Raw genomic sequence first — 19,063 nt, 5'->3', positions numbered from 1 at the left:
GGGCTTCTCACGAGGGAGTCACAAAGGCAGAGTCCAGGAAGCGCACATGGACTGTGTAATCGGCTGTTCCCAAGATCCTGGATAAAGGACGGCAGCAGGCAGGCTTTACCGGGCAGATGGATAATGGCAGCTTTTGGGAGCGATCTGATAACCAGATGCTGACCAAGCAATGCATGAACCCATCCATCACTTACCAGTTCATGGCCAGTATGCAGAGTCCAACTGACATTGGAAGGTTCTACTACACATCTTGTATTGCCCGACAGAGGAGAGGGACGTGGACGGCACAGAAAGTCTTATGTGTGACATTCATACCAGCAAACAGTTGGGATCGCACATAGACAGCAACGCGGCTGTGATCAGATGTGCCACAGGATCCACCAGTAAAATGTCTATATTCATTATCTATACGTACTATATGGTTTTAGGTGTATTTTCACTGGGAGGGGCATCCACTGAGATGAATGGAAACCATTAGAAGAGTCGTTTGCATCCCTATCTCCGAGAATACATGTGGGTTCTTGAGCATTAGGAGCACCTTCCCCATCAGCACTAATCCAAGGTCACATAGAAGACAGACGGATGTGACTTAAGGCTAAGTAAACACAATGCGTGTCAAGTCAGCAAGAACGTAGGAGTGGGGTAGGCAAAAAGAGCAAGAACCGGGGGGGGGAGGGAGGAAGTAAAGAGCACAAGAGCCGAGGGGGGGAGGGGCTGGGGAATAGAGAGCGGAAGAGCCAGGGGAGGAAAATAAAGAGCGCAAGAGCCGGGGGGAAGTAAAGAGTGCAAGAGCCTAGGAGGTTGAAATAGAGAGCACAAGAGCCAGGGGGGAAGTAAAGAGCAGAAGAGCCGAGGGGGGGGGGGGGGGAATAGAGAGCGCAAGAGCCTGGAGTGGGGGGGGGGGGGGGAGTAAAGAGCGCAAGAGCCTGGGAGGGGGAAGTAAAGAGCGCAGGAGCCTGGGAGGGGAAGTAAAGAGCGCAAGAGCCTGAGGGGGGGGGAGTCAAGAGCCTGAGGGGGGGGAGTAAAGAGCGCGAGGGGGGGAAGTAAAGAGCGCAAGAGCCTGGGGGGGGGGAAGTAAAGAGCGCAAGAGCCTGGGGGGGGGGGGGGGGAGTAAAGAGCGCAAGAGCCTGGGAGGGGGAAGTAAAGAGCGCAAGAGCCTGGGAGGGGGAAGTAAAGAGCGCAAGAGCCTGGGAGGGGGAAGGAAAGAGCGCAAGAGCCTGGGAGGGGGAAGTAAAGAGCGCAAGAGCCTGGGAGGGGGAAGTAAAGAGCGCAAGAGCCTGGGAGGGGGAAGTAAAGAGCGCAAGAGCCTGGGAGGGGGAAGTAAAGAGCGCAAGAGCCTGGGAGGGGGAAGTAAAGAGCGCAAGAGCCTGGGAGGGGGAAGTAAAGAGCGCAAGAGCCTGGGAGGGGGAAGTAAAGAGCGCAAGAGCCTGGGAGGGGGAAGTAAAGAGCGCAAGAGCCTGGGAGGGGGAAGTAAAGAGCGCAAGAGCCTGGGAGGGGGAAGTAAAGAGCGCAAGAGCCTGGGAGGGGGAAGTAAAGAGCGCAAGAGCCTGGGAGGGGGAAGTAAAGAGCGCAAGAGCCTGGGAGGGGGAAGTAAAGAGCGCAAGAGCCTGGGAGGGGGAAGTAAAGAGCGCAAGAGCCTGGGAGGGGGAAGTAAAGAGCGCAAGAGCCTGGGAGGGGGAAGTAAAGAGCGCAAGAGCCTGGGAGGGGAAGTAAAGAGCGCAAGAGCCTGGGAGGGGAAGTAAAGAGCGCAAGAGCCTGGGAAGGGAAGTAAAGAGCGCAAGAGCCTGGTGGGGGGAGCAAAGAGCACAAGAGCCTGGGAGGGGAAGTAAAGAGCACAAGAGCCTGGTGGGGAAGTAAAGAGCACAAGAGCCTGGTGGGGGGAGCAAAGAGCGCAAGAGCCCCAGGGGGGAAGCAAATAGCACAAGAGCAGGGGGGGGGGGGCAAAGAGCGCAAGAGCAGGGAGGACTAAAAGTGGGCAAATATAAAGAGTATTTCAGCATCCAAATCATCTGAATATTTTAATTTAATCGAGAAATTTCCCATTCTGTAGAACCTGTTTTCACATATAATGTGTGTATCCAGGCTGCGCGTTCTCTGCCGTCTCAGTCTGCACTGATGATATATTGTCTGCTCGCACTTATAAAATTGCAGCACGGCTCCTGAAATTAAAGGTCCTTAATATAAACCCTTCGAGATTCTCGGCTTTTACTGGGGAAATCAACAGCTGCGCCTAATCCAGATCCGCATGAATGAAAATATTTCAGCGGCGGAATCCTCCCCCTTTGGTTTATTTTCCATTTGACTTTCCTGTAATTATTTTGTAAACTGTTCGCATAACAATACATAAAAACATCTGCAAAAACAGGTAATTAAAGTGTCAAGCCTAACTAATGCATTTTTATGGTGGCCATGCTTCGTCAACTGTAATTATAAGTCTTTTTAAGCAAATGATGGTGCAGCAGCGGCGGCCCTGTGCAAGTGCTTATTTTGGAGGCCTTTTTTCTGGTAGTGCAAACAGAACATAAACTCAAAAGCTACTTAATTACCTGTAAAACCAAACTTAACGCACATTTACAGGCAGACGAGAAATTACTCCTTTGCTCCTAAACGTACCAATAACACGCCTCGGTGCCCATCTCCCGGGAACAATGAGCTGCCTGAGAACGCCAATTAATTGTAGAGTTTTTACACAATGCAACCTATAGAAATGCGTTGGGCATCGCGAGGAGACAAATAACTGTTTTGATGCTGAATGTAAATAATCCTTTCAGTGGAAGCAAATTAGGGTGTACTGAGGGGAGGGCGGCTGGGGGGGGACATGACAAGAGGTTGGATTGCTGTAGCTCAGAAGGGTAAGTACAACATATGGAATTTGGAGACATGGAAATGACTAACACAACATATCGCGGCCAGGGGTAAAGCTAGTCATTGGCACAGGCATTCGGCGAGTCCCTCAACGGACAACTGGTTGAATATTGGTCAGGACTGCGGTTTGCACGCGGTGCACGCGTCCAGGGAAGGCGCCCCGCTAGTATATATTGAAGAAGGATCGGCACTCCCGTGCCTTGAATAAACGTCTCTTCATATCAAGATGATGAGTGCTGGTCCTTCTTCGGTATGGACAACTGGTTGGTCATGAGTCAACTCAAGGACAAAGCTGGTGTTGAACACTACCGTTAGGAGCCATAGGCACATGCCTATGGGCAGATATGCCGAACCTGGGCAGGGTTAACAGGGTTGTTTAAAAACAGAAGGGGGGGGGAGGGGTTGTTAACTCCCCACTTAACTGGACCTTGCATCTGTGAGTACTGCACCAACTCTCGTTATCTGAGAATGGTGGGTTTGTGGCAAACCTCCCCAACTTGTTCAAACCTGTAATGGTAAGCTTACTTACCTGCTCTCTGGCGCTCGCTCCCCGCTCCTTCTCCTCCGGGGCTGGGCTGCTCCACTGAGCTCCCTCACAGTCAACATTTGGTTTGACATCGCCGCAGCCAATCACTGGCCTCGGCGGTGACCGGCTTCCCCTTAAGTCATGACAAATGGACACATGATGCAAGAGGATCTGTAAGGAGGATGACATTGAGGGAGCTCAACGGAGTATCCCAGGCCGGGAGAAGAAGGATCAGGGGAAGCCATTGTCGGGAAGCAGGTAAGTAAGTTTCCTTTAACAGGTCCTGCTAGGTAGGGGGGGGAAGGTTTGCCAAAAACCCACCATTCTTGCACAACCGCTTTAAAGCTCATACAGTAGGGGTTGGTGCAGTACTTACAGATGTGTCCGCCCTTACCCCAGCTGGAATTTGGTTAAGGACTACAGTTTTTCATGAAACCAATCCAATGAAATATCACAACATGCCAGGAAAACTTTTGCCAGGCTGCAATTCACAACACTACCATTGGGCGGCTGCACACGGGATAGACATCTCATGACAGAGTATCGTAAAATTGTGGGTTTTTTTTCCCTCTCAAGTACTTTGAGCCAATAGGAAAGGTGAAGAAGGACTCAACTGCAGATACACAGGATATGGCTCTTTGCTCTGAGCTCTGATACAAGGACACTTTCTGTCCAAGGTTCTGTTCACACCAAGTTCGTGTGTAAGCCCAGTGTATAGGTCAGACGTGTCCAAAGACACCTATGGACTGGATGTATGCCAAAAAGAGGGCAGAGTGCTGAGTTTAACTCTTTAAGGATACTTTTTTTTCTCAACACATCATGTAGAGATCCCTAAATTTTAAGCATCATCTTCATCTTGCGGATTGGGACGATTATGGCGATACCACATGTATAGCTTTTTTTACGTCATTTCCTTTGGCATCATATTACGGTAACCACTGTAAGATTTGTTGTTTCAAAGTGTTTTCTGGCAATCCGGCAGTACTGCTCCAGCGCACATTTTGTGGCCATACCAATCATGACGTTTTTTTTTCCATTTATATACAGTATATATATACAGTTGTGTTTAAAATAATAGCAGTCAGACATCACTAACCTGATCAATCACTATTTTTGGTAGAAATGATATTTCTACATGGCAAATAATTTACTAGCAGGTGTAGTAGAGTAATAGAAATCCAACAGACCCAACAGTCATGACATGCATGCTGCTGATTCTGTGCAATTGAATCACTAATTGTGAAGGGGCATGTTCAAAATAATAGCAGTGTGGAGTTCAATGAGTGAGGTAATCTATTCTTCGAAAACAGGTGGCAATTATTGCCCTTATTTAAGGAAGGAAAAGAAGGAAATGTTGTACATGCTGGTTACAGTGCATTTCTCTCTGAAATTCTGAGGAAAATGGGTCGTTCCAGACATTGTTCAGAAGAACAGCGTACCTCGATTAAAAAGTTGATTGGAGAGGGGAAAACATATAAAGAAGTGCAGAAAATGATAGGCTGCTCAGCTAAAATGATTGCAAATGCTTTAAAATGGCAACCAAAACCTGAAAGATGTTGAAGAAAGTGAAAAACTACCATTCAAATGGATAGAAGAATTGCCAAAATGGCAAGGACTCAGCCAACAATCAGCTCCAGGAAGATCAGAGAAGGTGTAAAGTTACCTGTGAGTACTGTTACAGTTAGAAGACGCCTATGTGAAGCCGAGCTATCTGCAAGAAGCCCCCGCAAAGTCCCACTGTTGAAAAAAGACATTTGCTGGAGAGGTTACAATTTGCCACAGATCACATTGACGGCCTAAAGAGACATCTTGTGGACTGATGAAAGTAAGATTGTTCTTTTTGGGTCTAGTGGCCGGAGACAGTTTGTCAGACGACCCCCAAACACTGAATTCAGCCACAGTACACTGTGAAGACAGTAAAGCATGGTGGACAAGCATCGTGATATGGGGATGTTTCTCATACTACGGCGTTGGGCCTATTTATCGCAGACCAGGGGTCATGGATCAGTTTGAATACATCAGAATACTTGAAGAGGTCATGCTGCCTTATGCTGAAGAGGAAATGCCCTTGAAATGGGTGTTCCAACAAGACAACGACCCCAAACACATCAGTAAACGGGCAGCATCTTGGTTCCAGACCGACAAGATTGACGTTATGGAGTGGTCAGCCCAATCCCCGGATCTTAATCCAATAGAAAACTTGTGGGGTGACATCAAAAATGCAGTTTCTGAGGCAAAACCAAGAAATAGAGAAGAACTGTGGAATGTAGTCCAATCATCCTGGGCCGGAATACCTGATCACAGGGGCCAGAAGTTGGTGACTCCGAGCAACACAGACGTCCAGCAGTTCTCAGAAACAGCGGTTATACAACGAAATATTAGTGAAGTGATTCAAAAGAAAGAAAATCTTCAAACATTTCTTATATAGTAAAGTTTATATAGTGAATGTTTGAGGTTGTAATGAAGAATACAAACACTGCTATTTTTTGAACAGTCTAATATTCACTTTTCTTCAATTTTTTTTTTAGAGGAACAACACAAATTTGATATATTTTTCTTCATGTTTTGATTAGGAATAGAATGTGTAGTGTTCCCAATGCATTTGTGTGTATGGAACTAAAAGCTATTCGAAGGATTTTGGGCTTTATTCACTTTTTTAAACACACTGCTATTATTTTGAACACAACGGTGTGTATATATTGTGGGGTTTCGCTCTGGTAGATGGGGTAAGCGGGCGCAGTACAGAGGCAAAATACAAGTTCTTAACTCAAAACGTCAGTGTTTGTTCACACTTGAGTCAATTGCACAAAACAACACGTAACTTTGTAGTCTTGGTGTTAATTCACACACAATGGAAAGTTCATATAACACAAGTCACCTTGTTGGCAGTTCTGCCTCCAGTAGTCCACAGCAGGCTTTAGGGGGCCTGTTTCCTCAGTGTGCGGCTCTCAGCCCTCCAGCATGGCACAAAGCCTTAGGTCCCAAAAACAGAGACATCTCTGCTGAGCCCAGCTGCCTATTTAAGGACAGCCAGGGGCTGCCAAAACTCGGACCGGCACTTAAACTCTGGTCCGGTATTTTACCTCTCCTGGCTGGAAACCAGCCCAGCCGTACATGCTGGGAGTAATTTTTTTTACTTTAGATTTATTTATTTATTGAACTTTTTTTTTTAATTACATTTTGTTTTGTTGTCCTACTCAGAGATCACTGGCGTAATACAAAGCAATACTTCTGATCTCCATCATATTAAGCCTCTCTGTGTTTTATAGTGACAGGCAGGGCCTAACAGGCTTACATAGGGGTCTTCAAGGGGTGACCGTGCTGTTGACTGCGACATCCAAAGGGGTTACACAGCTGCAGTCAACACTGACTACCGGACCCAAGGACACCGACGTGATCATTTATCTACGGTATGGTCTATACTTCTACTAAACTAAATAACGGGCAAAACCACAGCCGAAATAATGAATGGAAAAGGGTCACAAAAATCTGTACGGCCACATAAATAAGCGGAAAACCCTCTTTAACCATTTACAGTTTACATCTAGTATTAATATAGGGAGCCTGTCAGCAGTTTTGACCCATCAATACAGCTGACGGCACTATATACTGTACAGTAGGTGGCGGGGGGGGGGGGGGGTGTATCCATGCATAAATGAGTGGAAAGTCTTGCAGATTGCATGACCCTTTGATGCAGCAATCACAGGTGGCCTAAAGGTGGTCCCTATGTGTGCAGTGTCCTGACCGTGTAAATATTTGCACTCACGAAATTACAATTCTGGAGCATTATTTTTCCCCCCCCCTTAATCTGGACTGTGCCGTTCCTCTGTAATTCCTCCTGCAAGTGTATGAATAAATAGACAACAAGGTGTCCTTACATAGTCCGTCTCTATCTGTCCGATGATTGGATATGGTGAGGTAAATCCCCACTGTCAATCTATTTACACATTTCCAGAGGGTATAACAGAGGAACAAAACAAAGTACATTTTCTAAGAAAAGATGCTCTGGAATTGTTGTTTATGTGGAAGCATTTACTCAGACATGTTGAGAGGCCTGGGAAGTCCTCTTCAATAAATTTTCAAAGTAAGGCCAGATGGCTGACATAGTCACCTTGTACGCCCTCCAAGAGGAGATCGACGCCTTTCCGGTAAAATCCGAATGCAGCTTCGTAGTCCTGCTCCGTCTCCTTCTTCATGGCCAAGGTTATCAGCTCGCCTGCCCTCGCCAGGTAATCGGACTTGCCGAGCCTCTGCTTGAGTTTGGCAGCGAACAAGCTGCGGCTCTCTTTTTCTGCTTCGGCTTTAACCCCTTCATAGCTGGAACCGGGAAAGTTCTGCGCTACTGCCCCAGGGGAAGGAGGAACGGAGAACGGTTTACTGGGTGAAATCTGATCGGAAGCCATTCCATCATCGGTCCAGGACAGAGAGTCTATATCCACAGTCAATGAGATGAGGTCGCTGTCACTAGAGAGACCTAAGACAGGGGAAAAAAAATTATATATATATGTCAAGTGTCACGGGAGGAGATCGCTCCTTCTACCTTGCCTCCCATGACCCCCCATAACATGACCACACTGCCCAGTCACACTCCACTATGGCGGCTGAATGTTCACACGCCAATATTTCCTTATCCATGCCTCTTCTTGGGTTATAGCGGGAGTTTGGAGGGTTCATTAAATTGGATCAAAAAGGTCACAGGTCAAACATTGTGATCAAAACTTGGATCCAAAACCCAGAATTGTCATTCGCTTCCGTACTGGAAATAAGCCCAAGCAATACAATCAGACACCTACTAGACGACAACTGAATTGTACATGCGGATTATCTGATGCTTGCCAGGGTGTGGCAGCCCCATGTTGCTCATCTTTGCATTTGATTACCTTGAGCAGGGGCGCAGCTAGGAGTGCAGGTACTGGGGCATAAGCCCCGGGTGCTGGGTACCAGTAGGGGTGCCACAGGGCATTTAGTCTTGGCCTCGGTATTTAGAGACAGGCCTACGGCAGTGAACTAGACCTATGCCCGGGTGAAAGAAAGCCAAACTACGGCTCAATCCTGAGGGTAGAGAGATAATCCCAGGTGCTGAGATTTGGCTTGTATTTCACTTTATATGGATAGGGGTATTCCAGGATTTCAATATTGATAGTCTATCCTGAGCATCGATCTCTAATCCGCAGAAGGCTGACTCCACGCACCCCCACCAGAGTAGCTGCACGGCTCTGCCAATCATGCAGTTGACTGAGTTGGTAGCTGCAGCACTGCGCCCATTGAAGTGAATGGAAGCGCTGCCGTTACAAGGCTTCCAGCGCTGGAGCTACTCTGAAACAGCTGATCAGGAGGTGCAGGTTGTCAGACCCCCGCTGATCAGACATCGATGGCCATCAATAGAGAAGAGCGAAGCGAGCTTCAGATGCTACATCTCAAGTCGCTTCGTTCAAAACTTCGGATTGATACTGTACTGAGATCTGTCTCCATACAGTAATGAAAAGTACGGCCTCTGATGAGGTGACGTTAGTTTTTCACGAAGTCGTGCGTGACTTTGTTGAATAAGGCTACTTTCACACCTGCGTTAGGTGCGGATCCGTCTGGTATCTGCACAGACGGATCCGCACCTATAATGCAAACGCTTGTATCCGTTCAGAACGGATCCGTTTGCATTACGAAGAACAAAGTCAAAGCGGATCCGTCCTGACTTACATTGAAAGTCAATGGGGGACGGATCCGTTTTCAACTGCACCATATTGTGTCCGTGAAAACGGATCCGTCCCTATTGACTTACATTGTAAGTCAGGACGGATCCGTTTGGCTCCGCATCGCCAGGCGGACACCAAAACGCTGCAAGCTGCGTTTTGGTGTCGGCATCCAGAGCGGATTGGAGGCTGAACGGAGGCAAACTGATGCATTCTGAGCGGATCCGCGTCCATTCAGAAAGCATTGGGGCTGAACTGATCCATGAAACGGATCTCGCAAACAGAATTCAAAACGCCAGTGTGAACGTAGCCTAACTTTGGTAATAGATTTTTTATTTTTTTTTAAGTGCAAAAACAGTTTTAAAACTTTAACCCGAACTAGGCTACAGTTCCTCGAGTTCGGTTTCAAGTTTTAAAGCAGTTTTCCACATCAACTACTGAAGTCATTCAACAAAGTGACACGCGACTTCGCGAATAACTAAGTGCAGCTCATCGGAGCCCATACATTCTAATACTGTACGGAGACGGATCTCTGTACCGTATTAATCCGAAGTTTTGAACGAAACAACTTCGGATGTAACATATGAAGCGTGCTTCGCTAATCTCTAGCCATCAACATTAAAATCCCAGAAGAGCCCTTTAAGTGATTTTATGATAATGGCGCTACAGTGTATTCAAGGGGAAAGCAGCAGAGACAAAGATTCTGTTCTCCCCGTTATATAGGAGAAAAAATTTAAAGAATTAAAGGGGTTAGCCCATCTCACCCATCAGTGGCAGATTAGTCTGCAATGCCTGGTATAAACTATCGAGTCCGTTATGTAGTCAAAGACATTCTTGTCTTCCCTGCCTTAAAGGGGTTGTCCAGACGTTAATATTGATGACCTATCATCAGGATAGGTCATCAATATCTGATTGGTGGGGTTCTGACACCCGGCACCCCCGCCGATCAGCTGTTTGAAGAGGAGAAGACGCTCCATGCGAGCGCTGCTTCCTCTTCATTACACTGAACTTCATCTCGGAAGTGCAGTATAAGGCTACATGCACACAACCGGATGTGTTTTGCAGCCCGCATCCTATCCGCCCAAAAAAAACGGAACGGACACAGAAACAAACAACGTACGTGTGCATGTAGCTTAATACAAATATTCGCTCCATTCAAGTGAACGGTACTTGTAATTACACTACGCCACCGCTCCATAGAAGACAAGACGTAGTGTAATGACGAATAAGCAGCACTCGCTAGGGCGATCACACCTGATCCGCAGGGGTGCCGGGTGTCAGACCCCCGCCGATCAGATATTGATGACCTATCCAGATAATAGGTCATCAATATTAAAGGCTGGATATCTCCTTTAATTACTTTCAGATGTCACCCTAGGAGGACATAGAGGTCCTTGTGATATCACAGTTGGTATAATGGGATTAGTTCATTTGAAGCCCCTGCTGTAAAGAGTAACACCCAGGGCTTTTCGTATAAATTAAAGGGCCAGAAAAGATATCCTACAAGCTTTGTCAATTTTTTTTTAATGACCGGTCATATATTCTTACCCTTGGAGAGAACATAAGATTTGGAGTGTCATAGACAATCAGTTTGATTCCTTGCCCAGAAATCAGACCAAAAATTCTACCGCTACACCTGCATTACCCATTTACAAGGCAAGCACCCAGCGGTGGCAATGGTCGTTTGGTAGGAGCCTTTGTGAAAGGTGTCAGTTGTTGAAAATGAACCCATAATCACTAATCCAGAATCACACCAGATCATGAGAATGTCATACTATTGTAAAGTTTTCAATCCTATTTAAAGGGGTTTTCCAGCTATTATAGGTGATATCGCTTCCTGGTTGGTAGTGGTCCGACTGCTGGGTCCCTAACCATTTTACCTGTATAGCAGCACTCCCCACCACCCACCGCACTGGGAACTGCAAGACAGCTCCATTCACTTAAATGGGATTGTGTTTCAGTTCCTACACAGTGGATGTACAGGAGCGCTGCTCTGCAGGAAATCAGCGCAGGGATGTCTGTCCGTACCTTCTTGGAATCGGCAGATATCCCAGAGTTTGGAGCCCCCTGATCATAATGTTATGGCCTATCCCAGCATGTGAGAACAGACAGGAATATCCCTTTAAAGGATTACGCATTGTACAACTCACCCCCGCATTCAGACTGGCTGGTGAAGGTCACGTCATCTAGTCCACAAGAGTCTTTTCTCACTAAAAGTGAATGAAGAATTTTATTAATTGAAAAATAAAATGACGAGATTTATTACTTTTTCATTTGCAGAACAGACCGTTACGGCTACTGGAGTCGGATCCTGTTCACACTCTGTGACCAGTGTGCATTACGTCCGGCAGGCATTTACAATGTGAGACCGGAGACCATCAATCTATGCATTACATCTACAGGGAGATAACACCAACAAGGGCTCATTCACACGACCGTATGCGTTATGCGGTCCACAAATTGCGGATCCGCAAAACACAAATACCGACCGCATTTTGTAGACCGCACATGGCCAGCCCTATGACAGGAATGCCTATCCTTGTCCGCGACTGCGGGCAGGGATAGGACATACTCTATATTTTTTGCGGGGCCGCGGAACAGAACTACAAATGCGGAAAGCACGCAGTGTGCTGTCCGCATCTTTTGCAGCCCTATTGAAATGAATGGGTCCGCACCCATTTCTGCAAAATTGCAGAACGGATGCGGACTCATTCCTACGGTCGTGAGAATGAGCCCTAAGACTGTGAGCCCTAAGACAACTCAAGCCCACATCGACCCATACGACAGTAAAGGGGCTGTGGCCTTAAAGGGAATCTGTCAGCTTAGAACCCCCCCCAAACTAGAGTCAGCGGTGTATAGCGTAAGTGACGCCGAGTCTGGTGATGTCATTTTTATCCTAATACTCACTTGCATCCCAACTCTGCTCTCATAAACCAGCAGCAAAATGCATTGACAGGACTCCTTTTCAAGTCCTCTCCATTATGTGCGTGAGCTCGGGAGTCCTCTCAATGCATTTTACTGCTGGTCTGTGGGAGAAGCGAGTATGAAGATAAAATTCCGTAATCCGAAGCAGCACCCTCACACTATACACAGCAGACTCTACTTTGGGGAGTGTTTAGGAGATGACAGACTCCATTTAAAATAAAGACAAACCATCATTGTCATTTTCAGAGGTAGAAATATCCATCATTTCCTCCAATATAAATTGGCCAGAAACTCAACTACAAGCAGATGTTCCTACAGTGGTTAAAAGATGGTGGATGTTGCTTATATTACACCGGCCGATGGTTGGCAGAATCATTGTAGGAACGCTTGTTGACGATGATCTGGCAGTGTAATACTGCCACAGATTACCCGATGAATGAGCCATCGGAATCTTTCAGCATCATGCTGTCTAGTCCCGCTCTGCTGCCAGCAAACAATGATTCAGTATGGGGACGAGTGATGGCATTAGTGATCGCTCATCCCCATACCGTAAAGGAGATCGCTGCATATACGGTAATAGCAGCGGTCTCCTCCACTGACAAGCAGGCGATTGCCAGGAAGGAACACTTCCCTCCCAACATCTGCTAGTGTAATACTAGCCTTATATTAGTAATAAGGGGTGGCATGCTACCCAGCACTACAACGCCAGACACGGCCCACCGACAAGGGTCTACACCCCTTTAATGCATAATAGGTATTACAGTATTTGGAGTTAAAAAGGTTTTCTTAGAATTATATACTGATTGGTGGGGGTCCAACACCCGGGACACCCGCCGATCAGCAGTTTGAGAAGGCACCAGCACTCGCAGTAGCGCTCACCAAGCTCAGCGCCGTACATTGTATAGCGGCTGTACTTGGTATCACTGGATAACCCCATTCACTTCCATAGGGCCGGGCTGCTTCTAGACCTTGTGACCGATAAACGTGTCGTCACTGGCCTAGGAAAAGCAGAGAGAAGGAAGCAGAGCTACTGCGAGCGCCGCTGCCTTCTCAAACAGCTGATCGGCCGGGGATCCTAGGTGTCTGGGACCCCACAGATCAGATCATCCAGAGGACCGGTCACTCTGTAAGTCTTGGAAAATCCCTTTATTAGGGGGGAGAGTCCCTCACTCAGCACCTACAAAAAGCACTGTTCTCCGTCTCCGAGGAGCTGCCATCATGTCTATGCACATCACAATACAGGGATCACGTAATACTTCATTTCCCCAGTGGTGGCGCTGCAGGGAAATTCAACACTTGATACTGGGTTCCTCCACAGATCATAGATGATCACTGGGTGCCTTAACAACTGGACAACTTCTAAATCAGCTTATTTTTGTGGGACCCTTCTAGTAAAAAGGGATCGTAAAAAGCGGACAATCCCTCCAACTCTACATAATGTCAAAATAAAATCTTTATTTGTACTACATTAGTATTGAAAAATCTGAAAGAATCCCAGGAGAGAGCGGACGGAAAACATTCCTAATGGATCACTTACGGTCCTTACTTAAAAGGGGTATTCTGGTTTTTATTTATTTATTTTTTATTCATTTGTTTATATAATACAGACAGGTATTTTACATTTTGCTTAAATACCTTTCTTATATCAGGTTGTTGACCCCTATCTGCACAGTAGAATGGTTTAGCCCATAAATCAGTCAGTCCTGTGTAATGCATCCATGTGACACCCCACTGACATTCAGTAAGCAGCAGTGTTACATGACATACATGTGCTGGGTCAGCACAGAGGACACGCCAATTCGATAACTACATAGGGTTAATGGTGGAAACCATTGTGGCTAGTACAGTTTAAATCTTCAACTGCCACCAGCCATACGTTCTGTGATGAAGCTGAGGCAGTTATAGGGAGAGAGCTGCAGCGGAAAGGACACGCCCTCTGAGCTGCAGCGGAAAGGACACGCCCTCTGAGCTGCAGCGGAAAGGACACGCCCTCTGAGCTGCAAGGCTGAAGATAATCTAGCAGAGCAATTGGAGCAATGAATGTGGAGATCTCTCTGGATCCATGTGAGGTACAGGGCTGGTTCTAGCTTTATTAGAAAGAGATTGCCACGTTATCAGCTCTCCAGCTGTTGTAAAACTACAATTCCCACCATGTACTGCTGTAGGCAGTCTGGGCATGCTGGGAGCTGTAGTTTTGCAACAGTTGGACAGCCGCAGGTTGGTCATCCCTGTACTATATGACGTCTGATTTAAATTTTTTACATCAGTCATGGCATAACCTCTTTATTAAATGCAGAGGCAGGAGACTTCCATTGAGTTCAATGATCAAATCTATTGTTTTATTTCTATATTATTTTTTTCTTTTTACAGTATATGTGTTGCATGCCTTCTAATGAACAAAAAAAAAAAAATGCAATGGAATATGTTTTTCAAAATAAAAAATACACACTCTATTAATACACTTTTGTTGGAAGTCTATTGAAATATAAAATGACATATCGGTCCAAAAAAAATAAAAAATTTAAATTCACACCACGGGAAGTACCGTATGCAAGGTGTCATAATATGAACTTAACATTCCCCTTGTAAACGCTTGTCAAGCGATTTGAATATAAGTGCAGGAAAAATGAATATGCATCAGTATCGACCTCTGTCAAAAGAAGAGAGACCGTCTCGCAGGCATCTTACATGATTATAGAGAAGCCTTTCACACGGCAAGTGCGGCACAGCTATCCTTCAGATGTGCTCATGAATACACACTTCTGGCGCCCGCTCCTGGCAGCGCCTTCCCCTGTTCGGCTTCCAGAAGAACCTAACAATTATCATTGTGTTACAGGTGAGCAAGCAAAAGGCGCGCAAAGAAAGAGAGAGAGATGCATCCCGGGGGGGGGGGGGGGGGGGGACTGTAAATGGCACATCTTTAACACTGCATCATGTACGAGGCATGTGCAGAGTCTATAGACTCCTATTTTGTTTTTAAAAAATATATATTTTTTGTAATTTTGAAGAAAGCAAATAATTAAAAAGCCACCAAAATCACCCTGTAAACAATGAGAGAAAATAAAAAAAATAAAAAATGTAAATTGTCATTTTTTTTTTATTTCTTTTGATTATTTCTATTGTTGTATTTTTCTGTATTTATTTTTAGGTTTATAGGAGCTTAAAAAAAAAAAAAAAAAAAAAAAAGCTTTAGAATAAAAATAACTAAAAAAATATTACTCTTTAATCCCTTGCTGGTTCAGTGGAGACGCCCGGCGGTCCTCTGTTTTTTTTGTTTTTGTTTACTGTACATACTGAAATCACCTCTAAGCATTGGGAGCTGTGAGTCCGGCATGAGACTTGCTGAGGCCACTAACTGGCTGCAGCAGTCACATGCTTATAAAACAAAGATCGGAGGGACCATGGGAGCATCCACAGTAGAACGCTGGTGATTGAAAAGAGTAGTATTATTTTGTTAGTTTTTAAGTTTTTTTTTTATTTAAAGCATGTGTTTTAGAGCATCATTACTTTTTTAACAGAGGAGAAACCCCTTTATTTATTTTTTTCTCAGTCCAACATTTTAAAACATCTCTTAAAAGAATCTGTGTTTAATAGAAAAAAAAAAAAAACACATGAAACAAGTCTTAAGAAAAAAATGATTAAATGAGCAGCAATACTCAAACATGCAAGGCTAAACAGGGCAGTAACTTACCTTTACCCCGATTGCCTTTGTTCCATGGCATGACTTTGTATAAGAGATTTTACTAAGAGGAATGATTTCGTTTAATCATGACAGCTATGACAAAACCGTAGAGATCGCATGCAAGTTTTGTGTATGCAGCACTTATGCAGACCTATGTGTCGTTGTGTGCTGCCTGATCCTGCCCAATGTAAGTCAGCAAGAGGTATGGAATAGATGTAATGGAGTATAATGGCAGGGTCGGAGTACACAGGGTTCGTTGTGCACCATTTCTCCCTGTTACGAAGCGGATGTGGATTCGCCCTCTCTACTGAACAGATCTCGCTTTAGGCTACCCCCAAGAGCATTATCAAGGTGGCTCTTCTGGTCTTCACCCTTGTAGAGGAATTTGGACTCCACTGCAGGAAACCACCAGGCTTCTACCTCTTGGAGTAGTCTCTGTTCAAGAAACACTGGGGCAGGGCACCAAAGAATCAGGCAAAATTGTAGTCCGGGACAAGCTAGGGTCAGGGAAGGCAGAATTTCTGCAATCCGAAAAGATAAATAGCGCACCTTTGAAGGAGACTAGAGAACCAGAACCTATTGCTCAGGCACATTCTTACAAGGGAAGTTGCCTTAAATACCCTGGGTAGGCAGCCAGAGGCTGGGCTGGGCTTGCTGGCACGTTTGCGGATGGAGGGAAAGTGTGTGTCTGCCAATAGGAAGAGAAAAGCAGGAAATAAGCAGGCCTCAGCCTGAGTGAAGTAGACAGAGTGGCGCTACCGTGCCCGTTAGGAGGAAGTAAAGGAATGCCAGACCGGAGAAGCAGGACAGGCGAGCGTTCCGGTGGTGGGTAGGTACCGCCAGGGTAACACTCTAAGGATAGGTCATCAATAGTAAACTTACAGATGACCCCTTTAATGGCATATCCACAGGATATAACATAAATGTCTGAAGGGTGGTGTCACACCTCTGGGACCTTACAGGGGACCCCTTTGCCAATTCTTCTTTTGTTTGACTCTTTCCATGTCCTTTGTAACCCCAAAGGGGAAACAGAGGGAGCTAAAACTTAACTTTTACTGATAATGAATAAAATCGATGCACTGCACCAGAAAATAATAAATCAAACCAAAAACAAAACATCATACTATACACACACCTGAGAAGCAATGTAGTGAACCCCAATGAGTCAATAGACAATCAATCACAGGGCACAAGTGCACCGACAAAAAATGGAAAGTTCTTACCAATCTTGAGGTGCCTCAAGAAGTTCGGTTCAACTGCATATTCAGGTGGCTATTGGTCTCTTGTATACATTAGGGAAAGGGACTAGGAATACCCTGCCTATCTATACAGCGCACTCGCCCCGTCCGGATATCTGACCCTACACCCAACCAGTTTTCCTAATAAACCCTATTAACAGTTCCAGACGTGCCACATTTCGTATAATAACTCGTCAGGGGAAACGTTAAAAAAAATAGGGTATCATCCAAAAATTGGAGTATACAGAAAACATATAGGATAAAGCATGTTAAGCTAAAGTCCAAAAGTAGTTGTATATACATTTAGTCAGAGACTACTGGTTGCCTACTCTTGACATGTGCATTTGTATTGTGATTTTTATTGATTTAAAATTTAGCTTTTATTTGTTTATTAATAATAAATTATGAACATTTTGTATCTAACCTATATAGGTTAGATACAAAATGTTCATAATTTATTATTAATAAACAAATAAAAGCTACATTTTAAATCAATAAAAATCACAATACAAATGCACATGTCAAGAGTAGGCAACCAGTAGTCTCTGACTAAATGTATATACAATTAAAGTGCCTCTACATGTGCAGGGTATATATGAATGTAATAAAGTCCAAAAGTATGCACGGATGAAATGAGGAGGCCTCCCCTGAGGTCAGTGGGAAAACAAAGTACGCTCCTCATCCGATGTGCTCCTGCCAGTGGGTATAGGCTGCCATGTATGGCGTCTGGTGTATTTAAAGGCCGTGCTGTACGCGCCAAAAACCCGCGGACCGCCTCCTAATCATGTGTGCGGGACACGTGATCACTGCGCTGCAATACACGAGACGCGGCACATGCTATTAGGAGTATTTTGTGCAGTACACAGTCTATAGTAACCTGCTGATAGGGCCATAATGGAAGCAACAATTGTAATCAATATATCCAGACATGTTAACAGGGCCACAGCTAGTTGTTACGAACGCTGGTAGTTGTAGTACCTTGTTCACCTATTCCTCACAAACTGCTGATCCTCAGGGATTATAGTTGCAGTTTGGGTGTGGATAAGAATGGTTCTGGATGAATGCAGCTTCCAAGTAGATCCTCCACCAGCCAGCAGATAGTTACCCAAAGGAGCCCAGACTTCATGAAGGGTACAACAGGAGACTTTAATGGGACTACAGGTCAGCCTTTTATGCAGGTCTTCCAGAAAGGGACACTGCCATGGGGAGCTTGTGGAAGACAGACAGTTTCTTACATAAACCAATCACATGCAGTTACAGGCAGAAAACACCCACCTGTGATACAATCAACCAACACAATGAGATAACGTTATCACTCACAGGCAGAAAACACCCACCTGTGATACAATCAACCAACACAATGGGATAACGTAATCACTCACAGGCAGAAAACACCCACCTGTGATACAATCAACCAACACAATGGGATAACGTAATCACTCACAGGCAGAAAACACCCACCTGTGATACAATCAACCAACACAATGGGATAACGTAATCACTCACAGGCAGAAAACACCCACCTGTGATACAATCAACCAACACAATGGGATAACGTAATCACTCACAGGCAGAAAACACCCACCTGTGATACAATCAACCAACACAATGGGATAACGTAATCACTCACAGGCAGAAAACACCCACCTGTGATACAATCAACCAACACAATGGGATAACGTAATCACTCACAGGCAGAAAACACCCACCTGTGATACAATCAACCAACACAATGGGATAACGTAATCACTCACAGGCAGAAAACACCCACCTGTGATACAATCAACCAACACAATGGGATAACGTAATCACTCACAGGCTAATAAAACATAACTTGGCCTCACACTAGTAAATTTACAAAAGAATATATACATAAGTAAAAATATGAGAAGAAAAAGAAAAAATAAAATTTCTTTTTTTGCGGCCCTAAAAGAAAAAAGGGAACAAAATAAAAAATAATATACGAGGGGTGATGGGACCCCCCGAAATAATAAAATACCTTCAAATCAAACAAGGCTTTGTTTGGAGGCTCTATATTCTTCTATTCCACATAACCTAGGGATGAAAGCAGTAGACCATTTTTTACAATCTCGGGGGTGTCAGTACCATGCCCACAGCCTTTTTGTTCTCCAAATTTTTG

The 19,063-nt window shown here is 45.1% G+C and overlaps 1 protein-coding gene across 2 annotated transcripts in view; it reads right to left on the bottom strand.

Moving 5' to 3' along the window:
* RPS6KC1 (ribosomal protein S6 kinase C1) overlaps positions 1-19,063 on the bottom strand; it is a 155,604-nt gene that overhangs the window by 89,853 nt on the left and 46,688 nt on the right. For both annotated transcript variants that reach the window (XM_040430417.1, XM_040430416.1), the window contains exons 6-7: positions 11,229-11,288; positions 7,503-7,865 (exon numbers count right to left, since the gene is read on the bottom strand). In XM_040430417.1, the coding sequence (XP_040286351.1) occupies positions 7,503-7,865; positions 11,229-11,288 (423 nt within the window). The remainder of the gene's footprint in view (positions 1-7,502; positions 7,866-11,228; positions 11,289-19,063) is intronic.

Source organism: Bufo bufo, chromosome 4 (genome assembly GCF_905171765.1).
Source record: "Bufo bufo chromosome 4, aBufBuf1.1, whole genome shotgun sequence".
NCBI lineage: Eukaryota > Metazoa > Chordata > Amphibia > Anura > Bufonidae > Bufo > Bufo bufo.
The sequence above is the reverse complement of the archived record's forward strand: the minus strand, read 5'-3'. Positions and strand labels throughout refer to the sequence as shown.